The following is a 16,936-nucleotide window of genomic DNA, read 5'->3' on the forward strand; positions in this document are numbered from 1 at the left end:
TACCGCAGTTTGCACTCCTCGACTTACTCAATTGAAAGTTCAGTTTCATAATGAAATTCCAATTAGGGATAGACGGAGAAACAAAAAATAAAAACTAAAATGGCGACATTTCCGATGAAGAGTGCAAACTGCGGTATCAAATTGAGACAGCTATATTGTTGCATTTAGGTCTGTTTATTTTACGGAAGCATTAAAGGGCGTTCTTCCACACTTACCATTGACTAGGCTTAAAATTATCAAGATTATTTAGTTCTTGAGTCAATTGTACCTAGCAAGCATATTAATGCAATCTTTATAAATAATGTTTATTAAGGACGATAATGAGAGGTGCAATTGTTGGACAAGACGACGAGTTGAGGTGGACGTTTTTGTCATATTTTTGACCGATTTTCCCGATTGTAGCAAATTTGGGCGATTAAATGATTTTTTAAATGATAAATTTGAAATGAAACGCAGAAAAATATTTAACGTTAAAGTGGGGTTCACATTTTTCACATCGGCCGTTAGAATTTTGACCAACCTTTTAAATGAGGATCTACTTTAAAATCAAGCTTTCTCTGAATTTTTCCAACGTTAGTTTATTTTGAAAATGAATCCAATTGGATGTTTTCGTTTTTATTTACTTTAAAGTTACTTTTATAAAGCGATAACTTTCGTATTTATCTATTGCAGGAAATGATGAGTTTGTGGATGAACAAGCAAGGGTTTCCATTAATAACTGTATCTAAAACAGGAAATAATTTCACACTATCGCAAGCACCTTTTAAACGCAAAATTAATATAGCTGCAGACGATGATGCCTTATCTTCTAGTCCGAAACTAGACACAAAGGAAAATTTGAACGCATCAACTATCTGGGCGTTTCCAGTTAAATATATTACAAATATGAAAAACTCCTCTCAACAATTATGGATGGATAAAGCCAAAGGTAATTCTATTTAAAGTGTTCAATTGCTGGAGGTGTGTTGTTTATAAAATAACGTTAGGGTATAATTTCCTTGCAAACAAACGTTAGAGCTTTGCGCTAACCGGTGAATATCTTACAATTTTTCAAATATTGAAATAAAACAAACAGTTTTCGATTGTAAAAGTGTTGGGAAAGACCGCATAACTAAAAGAAAAAAGGCTGGGGTGCGACTAAACCCGAAAACATTTCATTTATTTCTAGATAAAATTTTTCAAATAATGATTTTAAAAAGTCAATTTTATTGATATGACAAATTGTATAAATTAAAAGTTTAATTTATTAAATTAAATTAAATTAAATTATATTTAATTTAATTTAATTTAATTTAATTTAATTTAATTTAATTTAATTTAATTTAATTTAATTTAATTTAATTTAATTTAATTTAATTTAATTTAATTTAATTTAATTTAATTTAATTTAATTTAATTTAATTTAATTTAATTTAATTTAATTTAATTTAATTTAATTTAATTTAATTTAATTTAATTTAATTTAATTTAATTTAATTTAATTTAATTTAATTTAATTTAATTTAATTTAATTTAATTTAATTTATTTTAATTTAATTCAATTTAATTTAATTTAATTTAATTTAATTTAATTTAATTTAATTTAATTTAATTTAATTTAATTTAATTTTATTTTATTTTATTTAATTTAATTTTATTTAATTTAATTCAATTGAATTTAATTTAATTTAATTTTATTTAATTTTATTCAATTTAATTTTATTTAATTTAATTCAATTGAATTTAATTTAATTTAATTTAATTTAATTTAATTAAAGTTTATTTAACTTTATTTTATTTAGTTTCGTTTCATTGTGACTTGCAGATGATAATTTCCTTTTTTTAAGTTTCGTTTCAAGTTACTGATGGTGTTAAGTGGATCAAATTGAATTCTGGACAAAGCAGCTTCTACAGAGTTTTGTATGATGAAGGAAACTGGCAAAAAATAATTGAAGTGTTGGTTAAAGATCATAAGCAGTTAAGTCCAGAGGTATTGAATGAAAATATTTGTTTTAAAGATCATGGATTTTCTGTTTATTAATACCTATAAATTATTAGGACCGAGTTGGACTACTCTCTGATGGATTTACACTTTGCCATGCTAATTTATTATCATGCGAAATTATTCTGAATATGATTCCATATCTTCAAAATGAAACAAAATGGGGACCAATTACTTTGGCCGTTAGACATTTAGAAAATTGGCGAAGAATTCTAAAATACTCCGAATGCTTTTTAATGCTGTCAGAGTTTATTAAGTTACAGTTTTCATCAATAATAGAACGAATTGGATATTTGGATGAAGGGGATATCGAGACCAAGTAAGATTGCTTAGATATTAATTTCAATTTGATTAAATTGTACGGTGTTCATTTAGAATGGTGCGGCCTGGAGTTTTATTGGCCTTGGTTTTATGGGAAGATGGTGATGTTATCAAAAAATCGAAAACAATATTTAATCAATTTATTAATGAGAGGAATGAGCATATTCCTCCAAATTTGAGAGAGGTAAGTTAAGATTTTATCACTCGTTCTTAGGTTTTTAAGGTTACAATTTATATTTTATAAGTAACTTCCATACACATTTTTAGTAGGGGAAAATATACATTCAAAACTTACAAAGTGGCTGGGATACGACCCACACTGATAGCTTCCGATCCGTGGCTGTCTGTCGGTTTTGCTAAATAATATTAAGAACAATATTTTGTGAAATTTTTAAGTCAATCATTTTCTATATTCTCTTAATACTTGAGTCGAAACCCATTTTTTAACAGTGTTCTGTTGTTTTGTAGGTTTGTAATGAAAAATAATCTAAAACAATGTTTTCCGCATCATAAAATAATTTTGATATACATAAATATGGGTTTTTGTTGCTTTTTTTGTTTGGAAAAAAAAATTTCTTATCAATTTTTTTTTTTTGAAAGTTTTTATTTCTTATAAAAAAATATTGTAACTGGATTTCTCTAAAAATATTATTTTAAGTTACCAACAAATTTTTGCAAAGATTAACATCATTTTTAAAGCAATACCTTTATCTATCCCCGAAGATTCGAATCGAACATCAGTTTTTACCAATTTTGACTAGCAAAAATGTTGATAAATTTCAAAAGCAATATTGTATCGAACAAAATTAGTTTGTTGGTAATATCTTTAGGTTTTGAAAAGAAATTAGAGTCGAAAATCAAGAGGTTCACTGCATAAAATTATTCTGGAGGTAATATCCTTTTTAGTTATTTTTTTTTTAATTTTAAATTATACTATAATTTGGTATCACGTCACATTAATACATAACCCAAAATTAAATTAAAGTCACCAGCGTTAATGGTTTCTGAGATATTTAGGGCCAACCAAAACCTTTACTTTTTTTCGAAAAACCACACACTAAATTTTTGTGCAAGTGCTTTCGCATCATTCTAATGTTATTATCTGTAAAACAAAACTTATTTGAAGTCGGTATCCCTATTGGTTCTTGAGATATGGATGACGACAAATGGTATCCCGAATATACGGACATACGGACACACGGACATACAGACACACGGACATGACATACGGACAAACGGGCATACGAGCATAAGCACACACGGATATATATGTATGTATATATATGAAGATATGAATTCCTCGTAAGTATCACCCTCCAAAACCCAATTGTTTACATTGTTGTATTTGTAATGTTGACGAATTCAACGAGAAAAATTGACGTTTTTTTTACGCATACTGAGTTTTTAGGGGAAATTTAATAAAAATATTGTGCCTGGCTTCGAAGTTAAAGTGAAACTTTTTTAACTTTTTAATAACAAACAAATCTTTGTATAAGTACATATATAAAATCATTACGCTTATATGTTCCGAGCAATACTAATTATTTAAATGTATGAAAAGCTTCGTAACAATGAATGTAAAAGCCGCTTAGCATAGTAATTTTAATGCAATTTTATCTACCTCGGTGTTAAACATAAGGAGAGGCTGGGATGCGACCCACACTGATAGCTTTCCATTCCATCTGCCGATTTGTCTTGCTTAAAACTCTAACAAAATATTTATAATGTTCTTTGTTCTTTATATGTTTTTATTTTATGTAACAAAAACTGCATTTTTATAAGATAACATTAGTTTGAACTTTGAAGTTAACATCTTAAATTCTTGAAAAGATAATTGAGTTGAAAATCAATTTTTACCAACTTTTAGTAATGTTTTTTTTTTGTAATAAAATATAAAATTATTTTGGAAATAAAATCTTTTTTTGTTCGAAAATATTCGAGTTAACAGTTATGTTTTTTCACTTTTTTTTGATTTATTAAAAAAACCGTTAGTTGATTTGTTTAATACATTTTAGTAGTTTTGTACCACGTCACAGCGTACAATACAAAATTTTATTCAAGTCACTTGCATTAATGGTTTATAAGATATTCTGGTTTCACCAACATTTTCTATGGTAAAAAACCACCAACTCAATTTTTTTGAGAGTCCCTTCTGCATCATTATCTGTATAGCAAAATTTATTTAAAGTCGATATTTTTACTGGTTCGTAATATATGGACTACGAACAAATCTTTACGAACGTATGGCCGTACGTACACACGCACGCAATTCTCTATGGTTTGGGACCCTGGTGAATATTAAACTGTTGTTCCATCTTAATAAAAGATGATCGACAGTTATTTACTGTTATAGAGATTGTAAGGATAGAGTCCAGACATTTGATATCGGCCTGGCTACTTGAGAAAATACAGATACCAGATGTTGTTATCACGTTTTCATTAAGCCAGGACCAGATTTCTTTTATCGCCCAAACCAAAGTTCCAGCAGAAACACGCTACACTGATTGAAAGGCGGAATGGAAAACTTAATTTCAGTCATTCAGATTACACACCCCAACTCCCTCATTGGTTTTGATCCATCTTTGTAAAAGTGGACTAACTCGTCTTCTAGGAATGCCATTTCGTCCCAGAATAATGGTTGGTATAAAAATAAATTCGGTGGGTTGAAACCCAGTCCACACAGCCCAAAGTATTTGTGCCCAGTTTTGAGTTATTTGTTCTGCTAGTCAACATTAAATGAGCTAAGTGCATTTACTTTACTATTAAATTTACAAGTGTTAAGGGAAGGACTAAATAGTCCGGGTTTTATTTAACTTAGTAGTACTACAACAGTGGCATCAGCAGGGTTCTGATCTATGCTAAATATCGGCATCACCAGGGTTCTGGTACTGGTATTATTTTGGGGTCTAGACCATGCTTAACAAACGTTAGAAATCGGTATTATTTTGGGTTCTAGACCATGCATAGCAAAAGTTGAAACGTAAAACGCAAAAACGTGAAATTCACGTTGACGCTAAGACGCAAAAAAGTAAAATTCGCGTTAAAACGTAAAATTCATTCGCGTTTAAACGCAAAAACGTAAAATAAAACCTAAAATTCACGTTAAAACGTAAAATTCACGTTCACGTTAAAACGCAAAAACATAAAATTAACGTTCGGAACACAAAAATATTGGGATGCATTTCCACCAGTTTGATTCTAATTAGGAATAGTTATCAGTGGTTGGATTTCTAGCACCATACGTATTTTTTTTTTCATTTCAACATTAGTTGTGAGATTGGATTTTCAGTGATAAATTGGTTGAGGGATATACTTTTATAGTTGGATTTTTTGAATAGCACAACATTAGCATCTGCACGGCATGCCATTTAAAATTGATGTGTGGATTAGATAAACACATTCTTAATAGGATGTTCTAGCATTCCAAAATACTTACCTCTGTTGGTTGTACTGGTTAGAATTATATACAATGCAAGAGAATTTTAGAAGAGTTTGAACAAAAGATATATTTGTTTTTTTTTACGATATTTATTAATATTTTATTTTAGATTTTAATATTTAACAAAATAGGTATTTGATTGAGAATTCGAAAGATTTGATTAAATCGTTATAAAGTTTAAGTTTAATGTAAAATGGAACAATGTAATACGGTTTATGTTTTAATTGTATAATGAAAAATGTTACCAGTTAGGGCTTGCTTGGAAGATGTGTTCACGGCGATCGATGGTCAAACAAAAAAGGAAAATTTAAAATTGTCTTACATCGAATGATACTCTCATAGTGGTTTTTTTCTATACCAAATCATCTAAATACAATGCATTACAATATGCAAATTATTGGCCTTGGATGAGGATTAAGCGGATTATAAGTTGTTTGTTTTAAGTAAGTACAGTGAGTCGCGCGAATAATCTTCCAAGCAGGGTTTTGTTAAAATCAAATATAATACAAACTATAAATGAAATGAATTAATGATTTGAGTTTAAATGTAGTTTGATTAATCCTGAACATTCCGGCCCCCCTGGAACGAGTTTCAGGACATGGGTACTCGTGCCAGTTTGGTGATTGGACGGACAAATGTTCCGCCAGCGGTCTTTACAGTTGCAACTCGTGCTCGACCATCAGACCCTTGAGTTGTTGCTTCGATCTTGCCAAGAAGCCATTTTGTTGGTGGAAGATCGGCTCATTTATAATAACCAGGTCTCCTGGATTAAGGTTTGGGGTGGATCGTTTCCACTTTGGACGTTCTTGAAGGGTGGTGATGTACTCCATATGCCAACGTTTCCAAAACCCTTGGACCATATTTTGGAGGTGATTTCAATGAGAGAGTCGGTTGACTAGTGTTTTCAAAGTAGTTGGCTCTGGGATTGCAGTAAATGGTTCACCTATAATGAAATGTGCTGGGGTTAGTGGGTTCAAATCATTATCTGAAATAACACATAGAGGACGAGAATTTAGAACAGCTTCGATTTGAGTAAGAACCGTGTATAGTTCTTCGAAAGTAAGTATGGTTGATCCAATTACACGTCGTATGAGAAACTTGACGGACTTGACACCAGCCTCCCACAAACCACCAAAATGGGTTGCCGATGGGGGGATAAAGTGCCATTCCACACTGTCCTTTGCAAGTGCCGTAGCAACGGCTTCATTATATGCTTCTGACATAACCAACTTGTGCATCACGTTGAGACATCGACGCGCACCTTGGAAGTTGGTTCCATTGTCCGAATAAACATTCAAACAGAGTCCACGTCTCGAAACAAATCGACGAAAAGCGGCGAGAAAGGCTTGAGAAGTGATATCACTCACTAGCTCGAGGTGAATAGCTTTGGTGGCCATACATACAAATAAACAAATGTAGGCCTTTGATGTTTTTGGATTACGACCTCGAAAAAACTTGATGTTAAAAGGCCCAGCATAATCACAACCTGTATGTGAAAACGGAGGCTTTGTGATATCCTTTGCGATGGCAAGTCACCCATTAGTAGCGTAGTGGTATCTTTTCGCAGTTTGTAACATCTATTGCAGCCAAAACAATCTTACGGATGATGTTACGAGAGCCCAAGATCCAAAACTGCTGTTTTACAATGGCGAATGTTGCGGAAACTCCTGGGTGTAGGTTACCTTTGTGGATATCTTCTATAAGAACAGCAGAAAAAATGTTATTATGTAGAATATAAAGAGATCTAAGAAGACCTTTGTTATCTAAAAAGGAAGAGTATTTTAGAAGTTTTGATTTTTGGGGTAGAAGTTTTTTGGTTATTAGGGCACGAATATCTTCACTGAATGAATTTTGTTGGATGGATTTAATTATAGTTGTTTTCGCGACGATGATTTCCTTTAGGGTTAAGTATGAGGTGCGACGATTAGGTTTATTAGATTTTTCACATAGGTATGACGTAAGCGAGTATCCTTTGCATACGAAACCACAATGATGTTTTATTGATAATATGATCAATGACATCAAACTTGTTGGATGACGTTAGAAGAACTTGAGGTGGAGACAATCTTTTTTCGAGTAAGAGTTCGTTCTCTTCCGGGTTAAAGTTCACGAGTTTTGGTTTTGGCCATTCATTTTCCTCAAGGGATAACCATGGTGGACCAGTCCACCAAAGATGATGATTTGGAAGATTCGACGGAAGAATACCGCGCGACGCACAATCAGCTGGATTTGACTCGGATCGAATATGGTTCCAGCAACTCCTTGGAGCAGTTTCCAATATAGCAGAGGTTCTGTTGGCAACGAACGTACTCCAGCGAAAAATGATGATTTTATGAGATTGAACAAACGAGTTAGCAGCAAAGCCCCACAAAGCTCCAAGCGAGGAATCGAAATCGGTTTTAACGGATCACCCCTTGTCTTTGCTGCAATAATGTTGACTTTGTATAATTCTGTGGTCTTACAACGAGTGTATAAAACAGCACCGTAAGAGAGTGAGGATGCATCGCAGAATCCATGAAGCTCGACGTCATCGAATGAAGATGCAAACAAGTTTCTGGGGATATGAACCCGCTCAATATCCGAAATCTCTTGTCTATACTTTGCCCATCGTTCCGCTAATTCTGAAGGCAACGGGTCGTCCCAACCAAGATTTAAGTTCGATGACCAGAGTTCCTGAAAGAGTATTTTGAAGAAAACGACAGATGGTGCCAGTAGTCCTAATGGGTCGAATATTCGCCACACTTCTGACAGTAACGAGCGCCTAGTCAACAAGATGGTTGGAAGATAAGATTTTTTGACATGCGGAATGAATATTCGTCATATAAAGGGTTCCAATGCATGGCGAGTACTTTAACAAATGACTTTGAGCGTTCCGTATCGAAAATAGAGTATTCACATTCTTCCTTTGGGAGCGAAGCTAGAAGAGTAGAACAATTAGAACTCAATTTTTGCAGCTGAAGTTTGGCCAAGGAAAGGAGAGCTATTAGTTCAGATTGTAGTTCCATAAGTTCCTTCTTTGATTAGCTCCTGTCATGACATCATCGACGTAGACATCTTCTAGGAGAACTCGGGCTGCGTTTGTGTAGTCTGATTTATAATCTTCAGCAAGTTGTTTCAGAAAAAAACAGACAAAAATGGAGCGGATGCAGTACCGTACGTCACAGTACGTAAACGATAATGCTCGATTTCTTTCGAAGGAGATTCACGCCAAACAATACGCTGCGCTGATAGTCAGCATGTGAATCATCAACCCAAATTTGTCGAAACATCTTAACAACGTCTGCAGTAAACACGAACGGATGTTGATGGAAACGTAAGCGCACACCTATTAAATTGCATTGAATAGAAGGGCCTATCAATAGAGTACTGTTTAAAGACTTTCCCGTTGAGTCCTCAGCTGAACCATCAAACACGACACGTAATTTTGTAGACGAGCTGTCCGGCTTCAACACTGCGTGATGAGGAAGATAAACACATCTGCCATTAGGAATAGCGATTTCTTCACGAGGAATCTGAGTCATATGGCCTAAATCAATATATTCTCGCATGAACTTAGAATATAATTCTCGCAAACTGGAATTTTGATTGAAACGACGTTCCATTGCATAGAGACGCGAAACAGCAAAAGGTAGAGTTTTTTCGAACGATGGATTTTGTGTTTTGAATGGAAGTTGAACGACATACTTGCCGTCAGGAGACCGAGAAAATGTTTGGCGAAAATGTTCTTCCGCCTGGTCGACCACAGCTGTATTATTTGCTGGAGGAACTTCTTCGAGTTCCCAGAATCGGTGTAATAACGAATCAATATCGACTAACGAATGAAAAGACGTGAAATAATTCGATTCTTCTGGTTTAAAGAACTGTCCCGTTATGATCCAACCGAACGAAGTACTTTGAGCGATTGGGCACCCATCAGGACCACAAATTTGTCCATTCCTTAGAATGCTCCAAAGCTTATCAGCTCCAAGAAGAACATCAATGGGAGCAGCGCAATTGAAATTTGAATCAGCAAGTTCGAGATTTTCAATATATGACCAAGAAGACACGTCTATCGACTTAGATGGTAAATTCGAAGATAATTTATCCATTATAAATGCATCAACGAATAATTGAGATGTGTTGAAACGAGAATGGAGGTTTAACGATATACTCACTTTTGTATATCCTATTTCCGTAGCCGATAAACCGAGAATAGGGATTCTTGAATGAGTTCTATGAAACCCGAGTCTTTGAGCGAAAGATTCAACAACGAAAGTAGATTGTGACCCGGAATCTAGTAGCACACGACAGTTTAGAAGATTTCCCTGAATATCTTGAATTTTAGCCAACAGCGTTGGTAATAGTGTTTTCGACAGGTGAATTCAAGCGAATGGTTACTAATTAACGAATTAGGAGCAGTAGTTGTAGTTGAAGATGTAGCTGTAGAAGTTAATAACCAAGGTTGAGATTGAAGCGAAGATTTTGAAGAAGCGGATTGAGATTTTTCATATGCATCTTCAAGATGCACAAGCGAATGATGGCGTGATTTACACACCCGACAACGAAACGAGGAACGGCATTTAAGCAACGAATGGCCAGCACGAAGGCAATTAAAACAAAGTAAATTTGTTTTTACAAAACTTCGACGAGAGTCAATGTCTAACGCGACGAATTTGGCACACTGCGGAAGGATATGATCCTCTTTACACATTGCACATTTTGATGACGTAGCTGAATCTGAGGGCCCAGTTAAATGATCCCGAATGCTAGTTGGTTGCTTTGTACGCGTTGTGACCGAACGACCATTAAGAGATTGGCATGCCTTAAGAGCATCGCACCGCTCTTCTAAAAATTCTAAAAATTCAACTATGGTGCAGTCTTCACGAGAAGGGATGTGTTCTGCCCAAGATTGTTTTGAATCGGGATCCAGTTTGTTTAATAACAAATAAATGAGCTATGGGTCGCGACTCGATTTACAGAACGCACTAAGTCCACGCACAACTTCATCGGCACCATCAGACATTTTTCTTAAAGTTTGAACATTGCAAACATTTGTAGTAGGAAGCGAGAAAAAAGTTTCAATAAACGAATAAGCGATTAATTGTCTACGATCATAACGCTTTTCTAAACGATCCCATGCTTCAGCATAATTAACATCGGATATGCTAATGTGCTTTATGAGATTAGCGGCATCATCACGTAGATACGATTTCAAATAGTGGAAATTATGAGTTTGACTAAGATTCGTCTTAGTGTCAACTGATCCGAGAAACAAATCTCGAAAGGATGGCCAATCCTTATAGCTTCCGCTAAACGGTGGCATAACGATATTTTGAAGTTTGGTTTTATTTGAATTATTCGGCGACAACGAAGACGAATTATTTAATTTTTCCAAAAAAAAACGATCTTTAGCTGACTTATTTAACGAAAGTTCATTGGAATTTACCCTTTCGCGAATTGCTTTAATTATTTGAGCATTGGTAACAAAATATTTTGTTTCATATGTCGAAACCTCATTTTCAATTTCACCGACTTGACTTTCTTGAGATTGTTCGAGAATCTCGTTATGAAGCGAAGAAAATTCTGACCATGCGGTCTCAAGTTTATTCAAACGTATCTCAAGCATTTCTAGAGTTGTGGATTCATCTATTGTTTCCACAAATGCTGCTGCCCGCGCTAAGCACCTTTTGGCGTTACCACATTTGATTTTTAATGCATTCGCCATGTCGAAAAGCACAATTAGTTTTTTATTAACGAAACGATAAAACGATGCGAGATCAATCAAAAAAATTCGTATGAATACACTGTATCACATATGCGGTGCATGAATAGCTTCGAAGGACATATATATATAGATATCATACAATCAATATATTATATATATATATATGCAATTCGATATCTTTAAAAAAAAAACACTTTTAGAAAAATTCTTTAAATTCGGCTTGGAAGGACAACTTTTTTATGATTGAGAATTCGAAAGATTTGATTAAATCGTTATAAAGTTTAAGTTTATTGTTATATGAAAAAATTAATGTATAATGTTTAAGTTTTAATTGTAAAATATAACAATGTAATACGGTTTATGTTTTAATTGTATAATGAAAAATGTTACCAGTTAGGGCTTGCTTGGAAGATGTGTTCACGGCGATCGATGGTCAAACAAAAATGGAAAGTTTAAAATTGTTTTATATCGAATGATACCTACATAGTTGTTTTTTTTCTATACCAAATCATCTAAATACAATGCATTACAATATGCAAATTATTGGCCTTGGATGAGGATTAAGCGGATTATAAGTTGTTTGTTTTAAGTAAGTACAATGAGTCGCGCGAATAATCTTCCAAGCAGGGTTTTGTTACAATCAAATACAATACAAACTATAAATGAAATGAATTAATGATTTGAGCTTAAATGTAGTTTGATTAATCCTGAACAGTATCTATCATTGATGGTAGAGGGCTTACATCAAACAACCCCCCCCCCTTTAGATGCTTTTATTTGTAATGAATACAGCAGCATTTTTAAGTTCTATTCGATAATGACCCCGAGCTAGTGCATTTATATTATTGGTGCATAAATCTTTTGTCATCAGAACAACTTAAACTTAATTTGTTTAAACATTCGGTGTATATAGTATGGTGTTTAGATCTAAAGTTCAACATTTTACTATAGAAGTTTTGTTTATGTAGCAAACAGTCTCTGTAATTTTGTAAAGACATTTTTTTTACAGCTGCTGATTTAATACCCTTAGCTTTTTTTATTAGTGCAGCTTTTCATTCTACAACTCTTTTGTCATACCGAAATATATATTTTCCCCAGTTGTAAGATAATATAAACTAAATATCATATCTCTGTGCAAGCTGTGTGTATTCACTATAATTCATGTAAAATTGTAATGCTTTATTCTACGCAAATAAATATCTATCTATCTATCTATTAGTGCAGCATCTTCTATGTCTATACTATACATTTTAGCTCTTAATCCTATAAATTCCTCCATTTTTCTACCATTATTTTCATCCTTCATAAATCCTAACTTTTTCACATTGAGCAGGGCAATACCGTAGCGGTTTTGGGTGAATAGTCTGAAGTATCAAATTTATCTATTATATCATTTCTTATATCATTGTAAGAATCAAATCAGTGAACCAGGGCCTAGTGACTTACAACTCTCAACCATTCCTGTGTGCGAGTACTGTTGTCAGGAATGGAAGGGACCTACAATTTTAGGCCGAATCCGAACGGCTGGTTTGAGAAAGCACTTTTTTCATGACGAGAATTACTCTTGCAGGATTTGTCAATTCAGGCAGTACCCGCGAAATTTTTTTTTTTTTTTTAAATTAAGTTGGCACAGGCAGGGATTGAACCCAAGACCCCTTGCATGGCAGTCCAACGCACTAACCATAATGCACGGGTACTACATTGTAAGAATCATCTGTTCTTATTTTATAAATAAATGAATCGGTATCCATGTAAGCCAGATGTACGTTGTCAGTAAATATAGGTTTCATGTATGCATAATGAAAGTCGTACATTTTATACTTTGAAATCTCCAAAACACAAAAACCTAAGTATATAGGCTTATTATATACCTACACTGTGAATTCGTTTGAACTGAATAGCAGCCATGGTTTGCGATAATTGTAATTTGCTATGAAAATTAGGTTTAGCTATAAGAGCGCGACTACCGAGATGGGTGCCTTTGCTTTCTATTGAATCGAAAATTCGAACATCTTTTTGTTTGCCTACATTTTCCATAGTTTTTCCGAATACAGCATTATTGCAAAGTTTACGCTGATCTTTTTTAAACTTTGTGGTGGCTTTTTTTTCTTAGGTCATTGTTAAAATTAATATATTTTTTCAGCCATTGAGATTGTTTGAATTGCATCACTCTATGAATTTTCTTTAGCACCAAACCATTATCAAGGCATTGAATTAATGTTTTCTAATGAATTATATAATTAACTTTATTATTCAAATCAGCAATTAATTTCTTATTGGATGTACCAGACAATGAAATGTTTAAAGCACAGAATGGAAGATAATTGTGATTATCATGTATTTCCAGGGGATACTCGAGATCCAATTCTTAAACATAACCAATGTATACATTTGAAATTAAGCAGCCTTTAATCTCATCTAAATTAGTTGGAGGTTCAACCCATTTAAAATCTGAATGTGGGAGGTAATCAGACATGGCCCAACCGTATAGGTTATTAGCATCTAAGTACATTAAATAATCAGATGTTTTACTTGAATCATAATCAACCATATATTTATTATTTGCTTTACAATGTCGCAAGCTACATTGTGTTAAACCTCCTCTTATACCCGTTGCGAAAAAGTTATACATGTTAATGTCTGTTAAAAGTTCAAGCGTAACACCTGTTCCTTTCAACATAGCATCCCACGAAAAACCTGGCAATGTATAATAGAGACAGGGGTCTAGACCATAAATTGTTCTAGAATCAATTCTTAATTTATCTAAAATGATAAAATTAATCTACGTGAAGCCTGTGTACGAGATTTTGTTACGAACTTGGTTGAAGACTAAAACATATTCATCGACATTATTGGAGTAAGAAAATCAAAATTAACATGACACCACAGGATGAAATCAAATTTCAGCAGGCAACCAGATGTCATATTTGTAAGAAGGCAGTATGGGGCGACGTAAAGGTACGAGATCATGATCACTTGACTGATTAATTCAGAGGAGCAGAGCATTCAAATTGTAACTCAAAATATAAGATACCTAAATTTATTCCAATTTGTTTCCATAATTTGACCGGTTATGATTCTCATTTTTTGTAATATCAATGGGTTTATCAATATTATTCCTTTAAACAAAGAGAAATATTTATCTAGGTTAAGACAGAAGGAAATCAATACCCATCAGCATCAGCATTTTCATTGCTCTTAATCTCCAAACCATATTGGCACCCAAAAGCGATGATCAGCATTATCATGCTCCAAACAAACAGTACGACAGCCAAGTGGGCAGTTGGTGATCATCAGCGGAGCAGTGCAGTGCTATCCCTTGTATTAATATTAATTATTGTAATAGTATTTTAAGAAATAAAGATTTTTTTTATTAAATGAAGAAGAATAAAAATAATTGGAGGCCCGGCGAGATAGGCCAATTTTAATGTTAATTCTAAAAAATAAAGTTAAATTTAAAATCAGTGTCTTCGCCATAAACAAAAAACAGCCATATAGTCAACAAAGATTCGAGAAAGCGCAGAAAATGTATTATATGTATGTAAGTAAGAAATTATATTTTAAGATGAATTAATGTCCGATATATTTAAAAAATTTATGAGTGATTGCAAAAAGCAAAAAAAGTAAAAATACAAAGTGGAAACAAAAATTTAGATTCAAGCAAAAGTGAAAAATTATTAATAACAGAATGTCAAACGTACATGAAGTAGAAGCTTTAATCGCGAAAGCATTATTAAATAACATAAGCTTGCTATAAATCGAATTTTATAAATAAATTAAATACTTAAATAAAAAGCTAAAAGATTTAGGAGCTTCTAATGTAGTTAAGAATTATGAAAAGCAAACTATAGATGTAACAATACAAGATAACGAAGAATTAGATGTTATAAAGTCGTTACCTGAATTTTCTGGCAACGCAAGTTCCTATGTAAGCTGGAGAGAAGCCGCTTACAACTCAATTAGCCTATATACGAAAGGCAGTAGGAGATTTTTCGCAGCACTTACCATTTTCAGAAATAAAATTCTGCATAGTGCAAATGACATTTTGACCAATCATGGTACAACACTATAAACTTCGAAGCAATTATGTCAAGATTAGATTTTGCTTACGCCGATAAAAGGCTACTGCATATGTTAGAGAAGGAGCTAGGTGTGTTAAGACAAGGGTCTATGGAGATATTAGACTACTATACTAAATTAAATGAAAAACTTACGTTAATCATTAATAAGACCATGATGACCCACGGAAATGAGTCACCCATTTCACATGAACAATGTAGGATTCATAGGCAAAACGCCTTGAGAACATTCATATCCGGCTTGTCTGGAAATTTCTCAGATATTTTATTCTCAATCTACCCCCCAGATCTACCAAGTGCTCTAGCAAAAGCGTAAGAACTGGAATGAAATAAATCAGGTGCTACCTTTGCCAACACAAAGGTATAGTTCACCAAATGATATTTAATATGTTACACTCTTTATCTCTTTTAATATCGTGTTATAGTAGAATAAAATAAGGGGCAACATATAATGCTTCGTTAAGCATCAAATAATAAAGAGGAGAAATCGCTTCGTTAAGCATCGAGAAACATCTAGTGATTAAGAGGAGAACTAACTTCGAGAACATTCAGCGCATACAAGAACCTCGAAGGGGCAACATCTAGTGATAAAGAGGAGAACTAGCTTTGTTAAGCATCGAGAACAACCTAGTAGTTTCTCGAACCGATTTGAGGTATATAAATAGGCGCTCATAAGCGAAGCGGGATTGTTATTAGTTGTGAACTGCGATAAAGTAAAGACTGTGTTTAAAAAGTAATAATTGACTAAAGACTGTTTTTTTTTTGAAATATATTAATTGAAAGTGTTCAATAAATAAGTTGGAACAATTTAAATAAAGTAAAATTGTGTTTTATTTGCAAGTGTGAATAAGTTTTAATTGTCAGACCAAGCCGAATATTACATTGGTGTCAGAAGTGGAATTAAAACTTATTACGAATAAGAACAGTGAGCAGTGATTAAACTATTTTGTGTAAAGTAGTGAAGTTAAAAAAAAAAATGAGTAAAGTTTTGAAAGACTTAACTGTCCCTGAGCTGTTCCTGAACTAAGCAAACGTGGCTTAAGTGGGACAGGAGTAAAAACCGAACTCATTAAACAGTTGCAGGAATATCTGGAGCAACAAAATGAAGAACCAAATACGTTTGCTTTCGAATTAGTAGCAAAAGTGCAAGAGGTTAATGCAAATGTTGCCTCGTCTAACATGGTGTCAGTTCCTTTAGCCAAATTTGAATAAAATAAAAATGATGTCCTGAAACAACTAGAAACTCAAAGGAATGATGTCCTGAAACAACTAGAAGCCCAAAGAAGCGACCAAAAGCAAGAACAACAGAATATATATTTAGAAAGCAGGTTTGCGGACTTCGAAGAGAAAATCAAAACTGTCGACGAGCGCGTCGAAAAACAAAATGCACGTTTCGAGAAAATTGACGAACG

At 33.4% G+C, this 16,936-nt stretch overlaps 1 protein-coding gene across 1 annotated transcript in view; it reads left to right on the forward strand.

The window, feature by feature from the left end:
• The window catches only part of LOC129944095 (endoplasmic reticulum aminopeptidase 2), a 209,959-nt gene that overhangs the window by 108,711 nt on the left and 84,312 nt on the right, over nucleotides 1-16,936 (forward strand). Inside the window, exons 5-8 of the mRNA XM_056053287.1 lie at nucleotides 673-928; nucleotides 1,827-1,969; nucleotides 2,038-2,300; nucleotides 2,357-2,486. Coding sequence (XP_055909262.1) covers nucleotides 673-928; nucleotides 1,827-1,969; nucleotides 2,038-2,300; nucleotides 2,357-2,486 — 792 coding nt within the window. The remainder of the gene's footprint in view (nucleotides 1-672; nucleotides 929-1,826; nucleotides 1,970-2,037; nucleotides 2,301-2,356; nucleotides 2,487-16,936) is intronic.

The sequence above is a fragment of the Eupeodes corollae genome, chromosome 1, assembly GCF_945859685.1.
Source record: "Eupeodes corollae chromosome 1, idEupCoro1.1, whole genome shotgun sequence".
In the NCBI taxonomy this organism is placed as follows: domain Eukaryota; kingdom Metazoa; phylum Arthropoda; class Insecta; order Diptera; family Syrphidae; genus Eupeodes; species Eupeodes corollae.